The sequence below is a fragment of the Citrus clementina genome, unplaced genomic scaffold, assembly GCF_000493195.1.
Source record: "Citrus clementina cultivar Clemenules unplaced genomic scaffold, Citrus_clementina_v1.0 scaffold_1, whole genome shotgun sequence".
NCBI classification, from domain to species: Eukaryota; Viridiplantae; Streptophyta; class Magnoliopsida; order Sapindales; family Rutaceae; genus Citrus; species Citrus x clementina.
The window spans coordinates 24175066-24193645 of record NW_006263303.1 but is presented as its reverse complement, the minus strand read 5'-3'; the positions used below and the strand labels follow the sequence as shown (position 1 = coordinate 24193645).

The 18580-nt window shown below is 36.4% G+C and overlaps 3 protein-coding genes across 3 annotated transcripts; 1 reads left to right on the top strand and 2 right to left on the bottom strand.

Annotated features, from left to right (window-relative positions):
- Positions 1-44: 44 nt before the first annotated feature.
- On the bottom strand, positions 45-1640 carry LOC18055233. The gene is made up of 2 exons (XM_006452678.2): positions 745-1640; positions 45-648 (listed from the first exon to the last, which is right to left on the bottom strand). The coding sequence occupies exon 1, from the start codon at positions 1482-1484 to the stop codon at positions 822-824; it is 663 nt and encodes a 220-aa protein (XP_006452741.1). The 5' UTR covers positions 1485-1640; the 3' UTR covers positions 45-648; positions 745-821.
- Positions 1641-3821: 2181 nt separating this feature from the next.
- Positions 3822-16847, top strand: LOC18055232 (proteasome activator subunit 4). Its single transcript, XM_006452677.2, has 35 exons — positions 3822-4151; positions 5272-5374; positions 5489-5601; positions 5787-5909; positions 6422-6523; positions 6611-6776; positions 7011-7127; positions 7228-7295; positions 7407-7508; positions 7598-7814; positions 8022-8258; positions 8353-8480; positions 8573-8690; positions 8783-9001; positions 9099-9269; positions 9396-9472; positions 9559-9767; positions 9881-10097; positions 10190-10269; positions 10471-10588; positions 10676-10846; positions 11568-11736; positions 11811-11854; positions 11975-12017; positions 12091-12236; positions 12439-12533; positions 12637-13538; positions 13728-14009; positions 14097-14192; positions 14814-14992; positions 15361-15442; positions 15728-15849; positions 16157-16249; positions 16443-16596; positions 16710-16847. The coding sequence occupies exons 1-35, from the start codon at positions 3991-3993 to the stop codon at positions 16749-16751; spliced, it is 5466 nt and encodes a 1821-aa protein (XP_006452740.1). The 5' UTR covers positions 3822-3990; the 3' UTR covers positions 16752-16847.
- Positions 16848-16856: 9 nt separating this feature from the next.
- LOC18055231 (transcription factor MYB80) lies at positions 16857-18359 on the bottom strand. Its single transcript, XM_006452676.2, has 3 exons — positions 17977-18359; positions 17754-17883; positions 16857-17645 (listed from the first exon to the last, which is right to left on the bottom strand). Exons 1-3 carry the CDS (start codon positions 18107-18109, stop codon positions 16937-16939), a joined length of 972 nt encoding a protein of 323 aa, XP_006452739.1. The 5' UTR covers positions 18110-18359; the 3' UTR covers positions 16857-16936.
- Positions 18360-18580: the final 221 nt, after the last annotated feature.

The window sequence follows — 18580 nt, the reverse complement described above, 5'->3', positions numbered from 1 at the left end:
TGAAAACAATTTGTGCTCACACAAATGCTGTCTTTATCTTATGCAACAACCTTTTTGTGGGAGAAGCTGAGATCTTTTAAGTTGTGGATAAAAAGAAAAAGATGTTTTATTATTGATAAACAAAGCTTGTATAGCAGCAAAATCTGAGCACACAAGAGGTGTGTGTTGCGGCTTTTTCTTTCAAAAAACATCAGTTGTCTGGACGTCTAAATGCAGAAGAATAGTATCTACACTTGCAGCAGAACTGTTGCTCTAAACCACTTCATAGTTCATAATGCTTGGCACCAAGTACGAGATAGGAAGAGAGACGGCTTCACGCATTGGAGCAGATCTACTCTGCCTCAGACACAGGGAGATGGCTTCGCAATGCCGAAGCTTAAAAGCCTTTGTCTTTCTGGAATCTCTTTTCAGCTTCAGCGGCGGAAATGCAGAGTCTGCAGAGGATAAACTTCAAAAGGTTGTGTGAAATGCAGAGTGCCATCTGCAGAGGATAAACTTCAAAAAGTTGTGTTGTGATGATCGGACCAAAATGCTTCATCCCCTTGAAGAGGTCAAAAAATGCTTCATCCCCTTGAAGAGGTCAAAAAATAAGTATTCAGAGTCATGTGAGGGGTAACTCTGAGATATTCCAATTGCTCCTGATGATGCCTTCAATATCCGACAAGCGCGACAAGAACAAGCATATTGAGTTCAATTCATAAAGAATAATATCACAAAAACTAAGCTAATCGCTGTTAAATCTACCTTAGAAAAGCACTGGAGCAGAGAGTATATCTGCGAACCCTCAATCTGGAGAATGTGCATAGCCTCTGCGATCAGAATCAGCAGAGAATGAACTTGCTAGCAGGAAACACCAAACCTGAGAAACAAAGAAGACAAATAGTGATCACATTCTGAGAACACCATGTTAGGGGCTTCCACTTGATCTCAACACTTGAGCTTTTCATCCTCTTTCCACTCAGTGGCTCCTTCGATAAATCAAAGCTAGCCCCTTTCATCCTCAGTTCCTGAATGCATCTAGTAAGTGCCCTATTATCGTTCTTCTCTCTTTGCAATTGCCTGCACACTTTCCAGTACCTGTAAAGCTTAAACTGAACCAAAAACACAAACACAAGTGAAGTTGACAAAGATAAAATAGAGGGTATCCACCATTTCCTACAGGTATGTTCATATTTGGGACTGACAGAAGAAGTAAACAACAATGTTAAGAAGAACCCATGAAAGACTAAAAAGAAGCAACAGAGTTGGAAAATTTCTCTTTTGCTAGAATCCATTCTCGATTCTTTCAAAGAAATTCTTCGACCGAAAAGGTCTTCTTCTCTTTGCCACAATTTGAGAAGCAGAAGATGGCCAGGACTTTGAGAAATTTCCATTAATGGGTGGTGTTGAATTGCTGTGGTTGTGTTCATGCAACACAACACTTTCTGTTGGTGCTCTTCGTCTACTGGGATTTCAACAACATGAGCATCTTTCATTTCAGCCATATTTGATAATTCAACAAAAACAAACAACAATGAATAAATAAAATAAAAATAAAACAACGTATGCCAAAAATGAATTGAAACTGAGAGCTTTGAGTATTGCAGATCGTTAGATACTTAAGAACGCAATGAAAATTTTGTAGGCCAAAGACGAAGGGATCGTTGGATATTTAAATTGTTGTTAAAACGCCAGAAGAGTCTCAACGGTTAAATTTCTTCCCCAACGGTCAGATTTTCCCCAGTGGAGCACGTTAGAAACGAAAAAGTCGTCATTTTATAAAACGTCGGTCTCGTCGTGTTTAATTTAACATTGAATTATATTAAAAAAATAATTTAATATTGAATTATTGAATTTGGTTTACAATTTTTCCTTAGGATTAAGTTTTATTTAGTGGTATATTTTTCAATTGGACTTCAGCTATAATACATTTTTATTGATTTAAAAAAAAATGTAATTAGTGTTGATATTTAAATTTATTTACACTATTTCGTAATAAAGAACCCAAAAAAAAAAAAAAAAAGATTTAAAGAGTTATCAATTTAGCCACTTGGGCTGCCCAATTGTGAATCATTGCCCTCAAAGTTAAGCATGACTATGAGGGCAATGGTTCGAGTCCTCACGGACTCCACCTCCTTCAATTAAATATAATTGTGTGAAGATTTCTTATAACGTCTTTCTTCTTTGCGAAATGCGAGTGAAGTAGAGACATTTCTCTTACGAAATGTGAGTGTAGTAGAGACATCCCTCCTCCGTGAGGGATATTTAGATAGACATGTACCTCATAGAATAAAAATGTAATAATATAAGTCCCATATATACATCCCTCCTCTTGATGCTTAATCAGTTTAAAAAAAAATAGTTATCAATTTAAGAGAGTTAGTGAACAAATCCTTTATTCCTTCCTCTCTGAACAAATCCTTTATTCCTTCCTTTCCTAGGTTCCACGTAAAACATCAAAAGAAAATTACATGGCGCAACAAGAGACAAGAGCATTTATTCCCCCCAAATAAACTGATTCAATTAATAAAACTATAAAGTGAGATACTTTGCAAATTCCATGTCAATAAAGTGGAGTTATCCCAAAGCACTGTCAATTTTTTGAGCTTCCGAATGTTCTAAAAATTAATAGATTGAAGAATCAGTAGCAGCTACGTTATGATTGAATCAGCTGCTACTTGGTTTAAATTCCAAAATGAACATGATTAATTTTCATCAAAGAAGGGTCGATAATGAAAGAAATTCTAAAAATTTTATAATTATCTTCGATAAAACCATCATTAACTCATTAATAATACACACTCCCCTTCAAATAACAATAATGAAACAGACGGCCCAATTCCAGCATCTATTCTCTAGTGGGAACTCAGTGCCTGACTTGAACGAGTCGGACTGAGGGTCTGGGCCCACTATTTGTATGTGAACGCTTGGATTCATGTCAAAAGTGTTTTGTCTCGGGTGCAAAGTGGTGACGTCAAGTCAATTTTTAGGGGGCCAAAATGTAAATTGGTAAAGATTTGACGGCCATATTGCTAGCCACGTATGACCACACACTCCCCCCAACTCTTAACTTCCTAACCAAGTTCTTGTTTATTTTATTTTTACAACAAATTCCTCGTTGTCAGGCTGCTGCTGCCACAACAGTTCGAATTCTAAAAAAATAATTCTATTTTTTATTATATTGTATAATATGAGTAGAGATAGTTTTTTTTTTAATGAAAAATGAGGATAATATTTTATTAAATTTAAATTAATGACATCCGATTCCTTCAAATATTTATTAATAATTTGATGTAATTCAAAAAAAAAAATCTCATTTAGGGTGCGTTTGGGATTGAGGTTGGGCAGCTATAGCTTAAAAGCTACAGCACTAAAGTGTTTGGTAAATACTAACTGTTGTAGTTTTTAAGATATGTTGATATGATTTTTTACTTGTATAATATAAAATTTATTATATCTTTAATAATTTTATCAAAATTATTATTTAAAATTTATATTTACTATATATTATTAACTTTTATTTTATAATTACATCATTTTTTTCACAGCAGCTGTAGCTTAAAAGCTACAGCACCTCAATCCCAAACGCACTCTTAATTTTTCCACTCCTAGCCCTAGGATTTATTTTCTTCGGAGAAAATAATAAACTTATATTTTTCTTGTTTAAATTTCAATATGTTATTTGCATTTTAAGTATTGCGTGTGAATTTTACAGTACAAAATCACAACCAGAATATATATTAAAAAGAATAAATATTTAATCATGTATTGATTATTAGCAGCCGGTTTCCAGTCAACCCCCAGCACAAAAGCAACTCATTTCTTTCCGTTCCTTAAAAAAATTAAAAACAAACATTTTCTTGTCGAAAAAGAAACACTACACGACATCGTCTATAAAAACTCTCTGCAAAGACCTTACTTCGATTATTGTTCGATCAATTTGCTCCGTTTACATTTCGTTTCTTTTCCGTTTCCATTTCAATTCGGTGACTTTAAAGAAGAAGAACAGACATGCATCTGTACAATGCGTGGTTGCCGCCACCGGTGGCGGCGGAGACGAAGAAAGAGAAGGAATCGTTTGCTGATGTTGTAAAGTCTGTTAAGGACTCGTACCGAGCCGACGATCCTGAATCTGTTTACTCTACTCTCAAATGGATCTCCGTCATCGACTTGTGAGCTCACTTCCACTCGATTCATTTCTATTAATATTCACTTCTTCTTTTTTATTTTTTTCATTTAGCCGCTGCTTTTGTTGTTTTTGAAATTTGAATTCTATTTCTGTTACTCTTAATTATTATTATTATTATTATTATTATTATTTTGTTTTAGCTCTGACTGTTGACTTCAGTTTGAATGAATTGCGAGTATGAAACCGTCGGTAAGGTGGTTAGGTGTGTTTTGTAGTGCATAGGTTGTTGCCACGTGTCAGTAATGAGTGGCGGCATGATCACTATGATTGATATGATGATCGTGTTTTGATGTCCAGATAATGCTGGTTTCCTGCAATTCAATTACTTAGAGTGTGATTTTAGTATGAAAGGAGATTGAGTTTTGACTCAGTTTGATATTGAAAGCTGTTGAGTTTTTAAATGTTGTGGATTTTAAGCAACAGTCGTGCCAGAATGGAATTGGTAGGTGTCAACTGTTAAGTAAACATTAACTGCCAAGTATTAGTAGGTAATTACTAATTCTGTAATGGTTGTGCTTTTGAAAACTGTAGTATAACTGTTACAAACATGATCTTTGTAAGGACTGCTTGGTTATTGATAACAGACAATAGAAGGGTTAATACATTGGAGGTGAGGCTAGAATGTGATTAGGATTGGACATTGGATCGGACTGCAGCAGTTAATTTTTAGCTGCTGATTCAGCTTTTGATGGAAGAAGAACACTAGTAGAAGCTTTACTTGTAAATTGTTCACCATTGAACATTTCTTCTTGTGAAAACATTTCTTCAAAGATCTGTTGATGTGAATTATAACTAGTGACTTGATGCCTATTTGGTAGTCTTTTATGGAAATTCACTTTCCTTTTATTATTGTTCATACACATTACATCTATGTATTACAGTTGATTAAGTCCTATTTGAAATCACCTGTATGCATCTGTTTCTTCTTTGGTAAAATATTTGGGAATGGTCCTTGTTTTATTTTCACTGGTTTTCCACCTGTTATTTTGACTTAATGTAGAGTTTTCAGCTTAAGTGAGTGTCGGTGTATCAATCACACCATATCTGACTGTTAGAGGATGGTGACAGAAGTGGATTCTGACTTCTTGTTCATGGCTCTGCAGATTCATAAAGGCTAAAAGTGAATTATCTTTAGAAGATGTGGGTGCACTTGTGGAAATTGGGTTAGAATTGTTCAATATTTCACAGAATAAACTTTACGTCCAGGTGCTACATCATATGAGAAATAATTATTTTTTCATGTTTTCCATCATTCTTTGTCTTTTTCCTAATACGTATATGTGTGTGTGTGTGTGTGTATGTTTTGTTTCTTTGTATTAGGTTAGATGGGGAAATCTCTTAGTCAAGTTGCTCAATAAGTATCGAAAACAGTTGTCCTTGAAAGTTCCTTGGCGGCCTTTTTATGATACTCTGATTCACACACATTTTACAAGGTGAGTTTTACTTTCGTCTCTTTCAGATGTATTTCTAATATAAACTAATTGAATTACTGTATATATGGTGTATCATCTTTGTATTTAAACTGTCATTGTGTTAAACCGTTTCTGTTCTTTCCTCCTCTTTTTCAAGTTCTGTCACCTTCTAATTCTCGTGACTTTGGGTTGTGTACATCTTACAGGAATACAGGTCCAGAGGGTTGGAGATTGAGACAACGACATTTTGAAGCAGTTACTTCTCTTGTTAGATCCTGCCGGAGATTCTTTCCTCCAGGTTCTGCCTCTGAGATATGGTCTGAGTTTAGGTAAAGTTTTCTATTTTCTTTTAGTTGACCTTTTTGCTGTTAAAGTGCAAGCAATGACACTGTTTATGATTGGCTTTGTTTTGGATCTACTCACATATTCTCTCTGTCATTTCCTACAAGATTTGAAAATAAGAAAAGTAGTATGGAAATTTTGTAATGTCATGTCAAACTTAAGTTTAAAAAATTATGGAAATTGTTTCTTTTTCATTGCAAATACAATTGAAAATTCAAAGTTTTGACTTAATCATTTCAAGGTGATATTTAACAAAGTAGCCTGGAAACCTACCAATTTCCAAACTTAAGTACGCCTGAGAAGGAAGAAAGAAGGTCAATTTGATTTTTCGAGGCTTGAAATTCTTGAACCTTCTTCCCTTTCTGCTGTATATTCTTCACAGAAATGATGGGCTTAGGATCTCCAGATATGTTGATTAAATTGAATTGTTGCCAAGGCAACAATAGTGAATTTCTTGGGGTTTTCGTTCTGAAATTTTAAATTTCATGCCTTCCTGCAGATCTCTTTTGGAAAATCCATGGCATAACTCTTCCTTTGAAGGATCTGGCTTTATGAGACTGTTTCTTCCTACAAACTTGGACAACCAAGAGTTCTTTTCAGAGTAAGGAATGGGATTCATATTTTTGGGAATTGTTATCGGTTATGCAAAATGCCCTTACTGGAGCATATTCTTTCCATTGCATGGCAGAAATTGGATTAGAGAGTGTTTAGACTTGTGGGACTCTGTTCCAAATTGTCAATTCTGGAATTGTCAGTGGACAGCTGTTATAGCTCGTGCTATAAAGAACTACAACTTTATTGATTGGGAGTGTTTCATACCCATGCTTTTCACGAGATACTTGAACATGTTCGAGGTGAGTGTGATATTTTTAGATCAATTGAGCAAAAATGCATATTACAAAAATATATTTAAGAGGATATCACATGTACATTTTATGCCTTATATTATACTTGGTGTTTCTTTAATGTGGCTCAGGCTCTTTTGCCTGTGGTTCGTTTGGTTCTATTTTTGGTGCTGATGAATTTGTCTGTTTTGTTTCCCTTTGTGTCTTTCTTGTGCTAACCTTTTGCTTTTATCTGGTTCGCAGGTACCTGTGGCAAATGGAAGTGGATCATATCCTTTTTCTGTGGATGTTCCGAGATATACGAGGTTCTTGTTCTCCAATAAGACACTCACCCCAGCAAAGGCCATTGCAAAATCAGTTGTAAGAGATAGATTTTTGCCTTCATCTCAATTGCTTTTAGAGGGAAATATAGATAGTTCCTAGGTTTTAATTGTGCTGTCTTTTACAATCAAAATTTCAGGTGTATCTACTAAGACCTGGTAGTTCAGCACAGGAGCACTTTGAAAAATTGGTCAACCTTTTAGAACAGTTTGTTTACTGACATTTTGATGCTACAGTTTTGGTTTCTGATTATAAAGAGTTATTCATAGTTTCTACGTGCCTTTTTTTGTTTTTCATTTCTGATATTTATTGTTGTAGGTATTACCATCCTTCTAATGGTGGTCGCTGGACTTATTCTTTGGAGAGATTTTTGTTCTATTTGGTAATTACATTCCAGAAACGCTTGCAGCATGAGCAGCAGTAAGAATTCACCAATTTAATGACGAACACACGCTGGATTCAGTAAAAGCAAATTTTATACTCATTCTACTCGAATACTGTCATTACAGGAAAGCTGATAACAATACACAGGCTGAACTCTATCTAGGAGAATCAGAGAGGACATTTTTTGTCAACGTGGTGCTGAAGTTAATTGATCGTGGTCAATATAGCAAGAATGAACATCTTTCGGAGACGGTTGCTGCTGCAACTTCTATTTTGTCATACGTGGATCCTTCTTCAGTTCTTCCATTTCTAGCATCTAGATTCCATATAGCCTTGGAGACGGTTGGTGTTGTTGGATATATTCCTTAAATGCTAGAATTATATATATTTGATATTGTTCAGCTGTGTTCATTCCTATCTTTACAAAAGATTACCATTTAGAATTTGGAAGTTTGTCTAATTGATACGACGGCTGGAAGTATTCAGTACTTTTTAAGTTGGGACTACTTCGTCAAATTAACTTCCTTTTTATCAATTGTGTCTAGTCAGATGACTGCCACGCACCAGTTGAAAACTGCTGTGACGTCTGTAGCTTTTGCTGGGCGTTCGCTGTTCCTCACTTCTCTATCAACTTCTTCGGTGCAACCGGCTGATCTTGGTGGTGGTGATGTCGCTTTCATTGAACTTCTGATGATATCATTATCGAATGCATTAGCTGGTATGGATGCTAATGATCCCCCCAAAACCTTGGCAACCATGCAGTTAATTGGTTCCATATTTTCCAACGTAAGTTCATAGCCCTCCTTTTTCATAGCAAAAATTACTGATATGCTCCTAGATTGTTAGCACATGGCTTATGCTTCTCCACTTATGATTGCAGATAGCTACTCTGGATGACAACAGTGATGAATTATCATTCATGCCAATGATCCAGTTTTCAGAATGGCTGGATGAATTCTTGTGTCGTTTATTTTCATTACTTCAACATTTGGAGCCCAGCAGTGTTCTGTAAGTGTGGTTGTGCAGCTCTCCTCATCTTCATTAATTGTAAGAGTTGCAGTTCACTTTCCCCTTAAGATGATATGTTACTGGTGCTGCAGGAATGAAGATCTACATTCATCAGCAACATCGGGAACTTTTCTGGTTGATGATGGTCCATACTACTATTGCATGCTTGAAATTTTGCTTGGGAAACTTTCAAAGTCACTGTATAATCAGGTATCAATTGTAGGCATAAAATTCTGAGTGTGAATTTAATATTTCCTCTCTGGACAAAGATGTTATGAAATATTTTTTCATATCATTAACAGGCTTTGAAGAAGATTTCCAAGTTTGTTACAACAAATATTCTTCCTGGGGCAATTGCTGAGGTCGGAGTGCTTTGTTGCGCATGTGTTCATTCAAACCCAGAGGAGGCAGTTTTTCACCTTGTTCAACCAGTTTTGTTGTCTGCTATATCCTCTTTGGAAGGAACACCTAGTACTGGATTCGGAGGAAGAGGAATCACTGATGCCTCAGTTTTAGCAAAGGTCTTTCTTTTTTGACTAGTTTTGATATTAGCATTTATTTCCCTTAGTTCTGGACTGTTATGGTTGTAATTGGTTGTTTCTTTTCGCCCATTCTCAGGAAAAGCCTTCTCAGGAAAAGCCTACTCTTTCCCCTGCGCTTGAAGCAGCTATTGATTATCAGTTGAAAGTATTATCAGTTGCGATCACTTATGCAGGTCCTGCACTTCTTCATTACAAGGATCAATTGAAAGAGGCTATTTTTTCTGCATTTGACTCCCCGTCTTGGAAGGTCTTGCATTCTTTTTCCTAACATGAACTATGTTTAAATGGATATGTAGTGTTGGATTTTTAAAACTGATTTCTGATTTTATTATTTATTTTGTTTGTTATACTTTTTTTTTTAAATCACATGCAGGTTAACATAGCCGGTGACCATCTTCTAAGATCTCTTCTTGGAAGCCTGATTCTCTATTATCCTATTGACCAGTACAAGTATAACCTTTTAAGCATACACAATTATCATTGAATTCGTTTTTCCTCTCTCAATTGTATGAAAAATGAAAATTCTGGTATCTTAGGTGCGTTTTGCGTCATCCTGCTGCTGCTACATTAGAGGAATGGATCAGCACCAAAAATTCTTCTGATAATGAACTATTAACAGGTCCCAAGTGGCATGTTCCAAGTGATAATGAAGTTCAATTTGCAAATGAGCTATTGAACCTCCATTTTCAGTCAGCCTTGGATGATCTACTGAGAATATGTAAAACTAAATTGCACTCTGATTCAGGTAATGTACATACACATTTTTTTAATGTAGACAGATGGGTGTCTTGGTGTGTATTAGTTTGAGGGTTCATTTTTGCAAAATTAAAATTTCTGGCGATACAATTTGTGATGCAGGGAATGAGAAAGAGCACTTGAAAGTGACTCTTCTGCGCATTCAGTCTACCTTGCAAGGTGTTTTATCTTGCTTGCCTGATTTTAGGCCATCCTTTCAGAGTGGGGTGATGGGAGATCCTGGTTATACTTCCTTCTTAATAGCTGGATCGTCAGGGTCAATTGTTGGGAGCACTGAATTGCGGGAAAAAGCTGCTGAGATTACACATGTAGCCTGCAAGTAATGTTTATATTTTTATTGTTATTATGGATCTAGATATCTCTGTTTTGGTGGTTGTAGCCGAACATCAGTGACATTTGCAATATGGGCAGATACTTGTTAGAGGAGAAATCAGATGACAGCATACTATTGATACTCCTTATTCGCATTATGGATGCTTTAGGGAACTATGGTAATTAATACAACATCCAGATTAATTGAATTTATGTTATCTCTTCAAGCAACTTGCATTGATTACTTTTTTGAACAATCTTCTTCTTCTTCTCCCCTTTTTCTCTTTTGAAAAGATAAATTATATAGAATAGAGAAACTATTTTTCTATTCCATGCATATATGCGCCTCACATTAATTTTCCTTGAACTTTGTGATATAGGAAGTTTGGAATATGACGAGTGGTCAAATCACAGGCAGAATTGGAAGTCGGAATCTGCTGCCATTGTAGAACCTCCTGTAAATTTTATTGTGTCTTCCCATTCTAAAGGAAAGAGAAGGTAAAGCATCTGATCATTAGGTTATCATCATGGAACTGCATTATTCGGTATCTATATTTCAATTCCAATTCCATTCTTGGTTTGCAGACCTAGATGGGCACTTATTGACAAGGCATACATGCACAGTACATGGAGATCATCTCAGTCATCCTATTATCTGTTTCGTACAACAGGGGATTTCTCCCCACCAGACCATGTGAAACTTTTGATGGATGATCTCCTAAACCTATCTTTGCATAGCTATGAAGCTGTCCGCATGTGAGTACCCTGATCTGCTATGAGTGAGTTATAATATGATCAAACAATTTGTGTGTTATTTTAATTAATGTTATGGCTTTTGGTAAACAAGTAATTTTGATATTTAAGAGCAGAAATTAGGCACATGGAAGGTGTAGACCTGAACCTACCATAAAAGAAAAGAAATTCGTCTTGAATTTACTGTTGTGAGTCTATTGCTGTATGTTGCACAGAAGCATGTGATGCACATTTTTCTTCTAAAGTTTGATAAAAGCATTTTTTTGGATAATTTTGGCCAGCAATTTTACCTTATAGGAGTACTCTACTTTTATAAGGAAATCTTCATTTCCACCCTTGATTTGGATCCATGGTCGGTACAAGCTATCATGTTATATTTTTCTTGATATTGGCATATCTTTGAACCACATCTGCCAATGGGTGTAAGTTCCTTAACAATGTAAGAGGCATTTGAACATCCGGGATTCCTAACCATCTTCCCTTTTCTCCTTCGAGCTGGGTTTGGGTTGTTATGAGAAAAGCAGTTTGGCATTTTGTTGTGTCTTCTAACGTAACTCATGGTTCATCTTTTTAATGCAACCTTTTATTCCATGCTATTGTTTCTGATAAAATTGTTTTAGGTTAATTTCTTTTGTATTTTACTTTATCTGATTCAGATTATCTACTCTGTCATAGCAAAATTATTTCTACTGATGTATGTATGAAATGTTGGTTTGGTTCCTAGACTTGCTGGTAAATCTCTATTGAAGATGATCAAGAGGTGGCCATCTTTGATTTCAAAGTGTGTGCTCTCTCTTGCTGAGAATTTAAGGATTCCAAACACACCAGAGTATGCGGTCCTAGGTTCTTGTGCAGTCCTTTCTACACAGACCGTCCTGAAGCATTTGACCACGGTAGGTCTTTCAAAGCAAAGAGCTCCAAACATATTTAACAAGTTTGCTCTCTTACATATCTTTCTATGTTCCAGGATCAAAAGGCATTCTCTTCATTTCTCCTTGGGATTCTCTCAAGGTATCCTAAATTCATATACATGGCACTATTTTCATTGGCAATAGTGTGATTACTATTTGTCACAGAAAATTATTGTATGCATATGATCTTTATATTTATTCTTTTTTTCCACCCATGTAGTTCCCATCATGAATCACTGAAAGCGCAGAAAGCAATCAATGAGGTAGATCTCTCACTGTATGATCTAGAACCACATATTACAATTTCTTCTAATTAAACTTGTGTTTTTCTGGCAGCTCTTTGTCAAATACAACATCCTTTTCTCTGGAGTGTCTAGAAGCATATTGAAGACAATGGACAATCATAAAGATGGATCAGATTTTTCAGATTTGATTTCTCAGATCGGTTCTTTGAGTTCCGATGCTTCTCGCTTGCACTGGCGGTAATTATTTAGCCGTTTGATATCTTGATATCAGTAGTTGGAACACTGCTTGTTTAATTTTTTCCTGCGTGTTGCTTAATGGCTTGATAAATTGTACTGATGCTTGTCTCTGAAACAAAATTGCCGATACCTTTACCTTGACAGAAATTTTATAATTCTTTAATTCTCCGAACATTTTCACTTATTTGTTACCTTGCATCAGGTATAATCTAATGGCTAATAGAGTTCTGCTCTTGTTAGCTATGGCATCCAGAAGTGATCCAAATGTCTCTTCAAAGATCCTCAGTGAAACTGCTGGTTTGTGTTCTTTTAATGAGTATCTTTAGTACGTAACTCTTTTCTGGTAGTGAAGCTACAGTGATTAGTCCTGCTTTTAAGCGTTCTTTTGGTGCCATTTCAGGTCACTTCTTGAAGAATTTAAAAAGTCAACTTCCCCAAACCAGAATACTTGCAATCTCTGCTCTAAATACGCTACTGAAAGAATCACCTTACAAAACATCATTGGAGGATCGGCCATTATTGTCTGAGAATTCACAAGGAAATAGCAAATCATCCTTGGAAGGAGCTTTGAGTGAAATTTTTCAGGAAGATGGATTTTTTGATGAGACGTTTAATAGTCTTTCACATGTTCATATAATCGCAGATACCGAGAGCACATCTTCCAGAGGAAGTCATGGAAATTCTTCCTTTCAGAGCCTAGCAGATAAATCAATTACCCGTTTTTATTTTGACTTTTCAGCTTCATGGCCACGTACTCCTAGTTGGATCTCCCTATTAGGCAGTGATACGTTTTACTCAAACTTTGCACGGATTTTCAAGCGGCTAATACAAGAATGCGGCATGCCTATGATAGTGGCGATTAAGAGTACGGTGGAGGAGTTTGCAAATGCAAAGGAGCGGTCCAAGCAATGTGTTGCTGCTGAAGCATTGGCTGGGGTGTTGCATTCTGATGTTGATGGTCTTTTAGGGGCGTGGGACAGCTGGATGATGATCCAGTTGAAGAGTATCATTCTTGCTCCATCAGTGGAATCCATACCTGAGTGGGCAGCTTGTATACGCTATGCTGTTACAGGAAAAGGGAAGCATGGAACAAGAGTTCCTCTTCTGAGGCAACAAATTTTGAATTGTTTGGTTACTCCTTTACCTCCAACTGTAACTACTACTGTGGTTGCAAAACGCTATGCTTTCCTTTCAGCTGCCCTCATAGAAATATCCCCTCAAAAGATGACTCTGCCAGAAATACAGCTACATATTGGACTTTTGGAGGAGTTACTGAATAATATGTGCCATTCATCAGCTCATGTATGTGTACATGCATTTGGTTTCTTCTTTGTTCTTTCTTCTTTGTTCTTTCTTCTTCTCAATCTTATAAGGGCTATGAAAGCTTTATGCAGTTTCTGATGTTGGTAACAGAACACTCTAATTATGTTACTGACCCTCATGTTACCATGACGTTTTGCTTGTTTTTAATGCAAATTTATTTTTCAACAGGTAAGAGAAGCTATAGGTGTTACCCTCTCTGTGTTGTGCTCAAACATTCGGCTCCATGCATCATTTTCTCATGAGTATTCACATGAAGGGGTAAATAGTGATATTGACAATTATCTTAAAGAGGAAAGATGGGTTCAGTTTCTAACTGAAAGAGCTTCAGAGTCAGTGACGAATATTCAAAATAATAATCATTCTGACAATTTGGAGGTGTCAGCAAATTGTAGTACTCAAAATGGGCATTTGAAAGGGGATTCGCAAGATGATGTCAAATGGATGGAATCGGTACTGATTTTTATTATTTTTTTGAGTAAACTCTACTTCTGGTTTTATATCCTTTACTGATCGGTTCTTATTTCCTGAAATGTGTAGTTATTTCATTTTATCATATCAACTTTGAAGTCTGGAAGATCTTCATGTTTGCTGGACATAATTGTGGGACTTCTCTATCCTGTAATATCCTTGCAGGTATGCGAAACACAAATTTGATTTTGGTTATATAACTTAAATTATTTATCTGAAGTTTCATTTTGTTTTTGACATTCTGTAGTTCATTCTGCTGCATCTGGGTCCATTAGTATCAGTTTACTCTTTGTGTAATCAATTGGTGTGGTTCGCTATAATGTTAGAGTTACGATTTTGGAAGTAATATTTGTTCAGACAGTGGAAGAAGAACAGAATTACTGTTATGGGTATACACAGATTGTGCAGATTTCAGAATTTGTTCAGAACATGAATCTTAACTCTCCAGGAATTAAAATTTTCCATTTTATCTTTTTTTTAATGAGTTTGCAATGGGAGAAAGCACTGAATTTGGTGGGCCTTAATGCTTATGAGATGACTACTGCCTGATTTCTAGTAATTTAATCACATTTGAAATTAACAGACTGTGATGCCCTTTTCTTTTCTTACTTGGAGAGGTATCACTTAAATACACTATAGTTTCTTGCATTTCTATACAATATATTTTAGTTACTTGGAGCAAATTGATGTATAGAACTCTACTGACATTTTTTTTTTAAATTTTAAAGTAAAATTAAAATCTCGGATCTCATTTTTAAACCTAAAACTCTTATCTTTCTTTTGAAGGAAACATCAAATAAAGATTTGTCAACATTGGCCAAGGCAGCTTTTGAATTGCTCAAATGGAGGATTTTCTGGGAACCTCATCTTCAGAAAGCTGTTAGCATAATTCTATCTTCTGCAGATGATTCTAACTGGAGAACAAGATCTGCTACTCTGACGTATCTGCGAACTTTTATGTATAGGTAATGATCTTCGAGTGGCTTTTAAATGCATTGCAATTATTATTATTATTTAAATGAAACTTTGTTTCTCATAACTTTTTCAGAGCAATGCTGCTTAAATTCATTTGGAAAATGTGAATAGTTACAACAGAATCTGTATTCTCCACAAGTTGACATTTATAGAGAAAGAATAGCCACCTTGCTTCTGTAATTTGCTTTTGTTTCTTCCATTTCACATTTTATAATCCTTTTTCCTTTTTTCACTTTCCACTTTTTCTTGTTTTCCATGATGATCTTACTTTGACAAGACAGTTTAAGGAGGTCAGTGCCAGCATGCAGGCTAAGAATATTTGTGATAACATGGATGCTAATATAGTTTTTTACAACAGGCACACGTTCATACTCCCAGACACAGAAAAAAAAGATATTTGGAATACAGTGGAGAAGCTTCTAACGGACAATCAAGTGGAGGCAAGTTCTCACTACATCTCGTCTAGAGATTAGGATACAACAATTTATACATTAGTTAAGAGTGTGTTTCATTCTTTTAACAACAATGCTAATATGACCGACTTAGATTTGTGATTTTGACCCTTGATTTGAAGTACCAAAAACACAAAGCTTAAATGATATATGCATTTTTCATAAAGTCCAATCTTATGGATGTTGTTGGTTATAGTTTATGCGGACTAGAGTCCTTTCACATTGGATAGGATTTTTGTGCTTTTTTAACTGAAAGATGTACAACTTGTTCAGGTAAGGGAGCATGCTGCAGCTGTTCTGGCAGGCTTAATGAAGGGGGGTGATGAAAAGTTAGCCAAGGACTTCCGCGATAGAGCTTACAAGGAGGCCAATATGATTCAAAGGCAGAATAAGAGGTCATTTTAATTTGCTGACATATGTTAAATATTATATATTAGATCTCAAATGAAGAAAGGGAAGGTGGAGGAGGGGAGGGTCACCTTTTTTACTTTAATGAATGCACAAATCACGGGTTTCTATTAGGATTCTCTTATCATCTATGCTTATAATGCACATTGGATTATTGGAATGCCCATGCTTTATGGATAAGTTTTCAGTGCATGTAATCTTAGACATATTTGTACTTTCTACTTTATTCCTGGCTTAGATTCCCAATGGAGAAATCTTTCATTCTGATCTGAGATCTATAATTTGTGAATGTAGGAATTCGAGCTTCAGTCAGTCAGTAGCTTCTAGACATGGTGCTGTACTTGCTTTGGTTGCTTCTGTGTTATCAGTCCCTTACGATATGCCCAGGTTTGCTGCCTTAAGTATAGACAATTGTTTATCAAAATGGTTTCTTATTATACTTGAGAGTCCGGAGTACTTTGGATTTGAATTTTTTTTTTTTTCCAAAAACATTTGAAGAATCACAACTTCAACCATGTTGTCTCTTTCTCATGACAGTGATTGAGCTGATTCATTTCTTCACATTTTCCCCCTGTTTCAGTTGGTTGCCTGAGCATGTTACATTATTGGCACGTTTTAGTGGGGAGGCGACACCCGTTAAATCTACAGTGACAAAAGCAGTTGCAGAATTCCGTCGTACTCATGCTGACACGTGGAATCTTCAGAAAGATTCATTTACAGAAGAGCAACTAGAGGTAATTCTTGTAAAAAAGTGTTTTTTTTTTTTCCCCCGGGTTGGAAACTTACAGATTCTCAAATTGTAGAAATCAATTGTAATTTTGTTTATTATTCTTATTAATGCTTGCAGGTTTTGGCTGATACATCCTCATCATCATCATATTTTGCTTGATATGCACATGTAATAGAGAAATGTAATAGAAACACAATGATAGTGAGATATATTGAATTTTATAATAAATTTTACCTTAGTTAATTGTTGATTTTATTTACAATTGCATCTTAAATCATTGCCATAAGGTGTTTATTATTATATCGTAAAGTTGGAAGTCTTGTCTCCTGTTTCTGTAAGCCTCCTTAAACCATGGGATTCATTAGATCATCAGATGGTAAATCCCACAGGACACAATCTGCATTGAACATGGCGGATCCATTCCTCATTCCTTTTCCTCCTTCGGACTCCTCTCCATTGTCATGCTCTACTTTTTGATGCAACTGGCCTTGCTGCTCCCCAGCCGTGCATGTGCTTCCAGTGCACATACTTTGGCTCCATGGTGATGCAGCCCCATCATGGCCAAATGATGACGAGCCATACTGAAATCCGGGAGCAGATGCTGGGAAAGCACTGCAAGTCCCTGCAAAGTTTGTAGGTATTGCCTCCATGGTGTCCCATGGCTTGTTTGAAGGTGGCATCTCAGGTTCTTGTATAGCCCTTGATAAATTGAGCTTGATCTTTTCAATGGTATCATTGTTTTCATCACTTTTATTGGTAATGTAAGTAGTAGAGTTATTCCCTGTTGCTGTTTGCTGGAGCTGGAAATCTATGCGTTTCTTAGTGAGGAGATGAAGCATTTCATCTTTAAAGCAACCAAGGGCAGCTTCTGCCAGGTGAGCCACCTGTGGTGGGGCCAGTGTGGTGGCGATTTCCGCCATAAGATGGGAGAAAGGCTTATGGGTTACCGGATCAATGCCCATGCCTGAAAGCCTCTTCTTCAGCTTGGTGTTCCAATGATTCTTTACATCATTGTCGGTCCTGCCGGGTAACTGAGCTGCAATCAGTGACCATCTGCAATACCATTTCTGAATCAATCATCTAGTTTTTGCACTAAATTTACCTTATCTGTCAGTGTCAGTTTTGTCAAGTTAATATTAAAGGGGATATGCGTCAATGTACCGGTTGCCAACAACAGAATGTAGCTTCATAATTGTTTGCTCTTCAGTGTCAGAGAACTGGCCGCGCCTAAGATCAGGACGAAGGTAATTAGTCCACCGCAGCCTACAACTCTTCCCGCATCTCTGGAGGCCTAACATGCGAAAATAAAACAGAACACTTACTTTGTAAGTAGAGTTTAGAAATTGCGTATTGAGAATTTTATCATCAGAGCAAAAGTACAAACCAGCATTCTTGGGGATGAGGCGCCAGTTTCTGGTGCCGTGTTGGGCAATGTAAGAAGAGAGCTTGTTGTCTTCTTCGGGTGTCCATTGTCCTCTTTTCACGTTATCCTTCTCACAACATGGAATGCGTCCCATCTCTACTCTTTTTTCTTTCTTTCTTTCTTTTCTTTTTCTTTTTCTTTTAAACGGTTTTTTAGTTTAAAAAATCAAAATCAAAATGAGCCAATAAAAGGAAAGAAAAAGTAGAATAAAAGAAGAGAATAAAAACAGAAGTTCTTGCTGTGTTTTGAAGAGCTATGGTTAAGAAATGTGGGGCGAAATATTTGTTTGATGTTCAGTTAGAAAAGAAATGGATGACGGGTATATCCTTATATATATATTGGGAAAAATGGTTACATATGGCATTTGGGGGGGGGGGGGGGGGGTGTGGGGGGGGTGTCATGAGACACCAAAGGTGCGTGATTTTATTAAAGAATTCAACGCTATTGAGCGTGTGAGAGATGGCCGGTAGCTCACCCGCAAGACGCCCGGTCAACTCTCCCTCTCTCTCTCACATCTCTGTGTGCGTGTGTGTGTGCGTGCATGCTCTTCCTCGTTGACTGTATT

Coding starts and splice junctions, on each gene's coding strand:
- LOC18055233 (XM_006452678.2), bottom strand. CDS start 1,484: ATGGCTGAAATGAAAGATGCTCATGTTGTTGAAATCCCAGTAGACGAA.
- LOC18055232 (XM_006452677.2), top strand. CDS start 3,991: ATGCATCTGTACAATGCGTGGTTGCCGCCACCGGTGGCGGCGGAGACG. Junction 10,270..10,470: donor GGATGCTTTAGGGAACTATG/GTAATTAATACA, acceptor TTTGTGATATAG/GAAGTTTGGAATATGACGAG. Junction 13,539..13,727: donor TGTGCCATTCATCAGCTCAT/GTATGTGTACAT, acceptor ATTTTTCAACAG/GTAAGAGAAGCTATAGGTGT.
- LOC18055231 (XM_006452676.2), bottom strand. CDS start 18,109: ATGGGACGCATTCCATGTTGTGAGAAGGATAACGTGAAAAGAGGACAA. Junction 17,884..17,976: donor CCTCATCCCCAAGAATGCTG/GTTTGTACTTTT, acceptor TTCGCATGTTAG/GCCTCCAGAGATGCGGGAAG. Junction 17,646..17,753: donor CATTCTGTTGTTGGCAACCG/GTACATTGACGC, acceptor ATGGTATTGCAG/ATGGTCACTGATTGCAGCTC.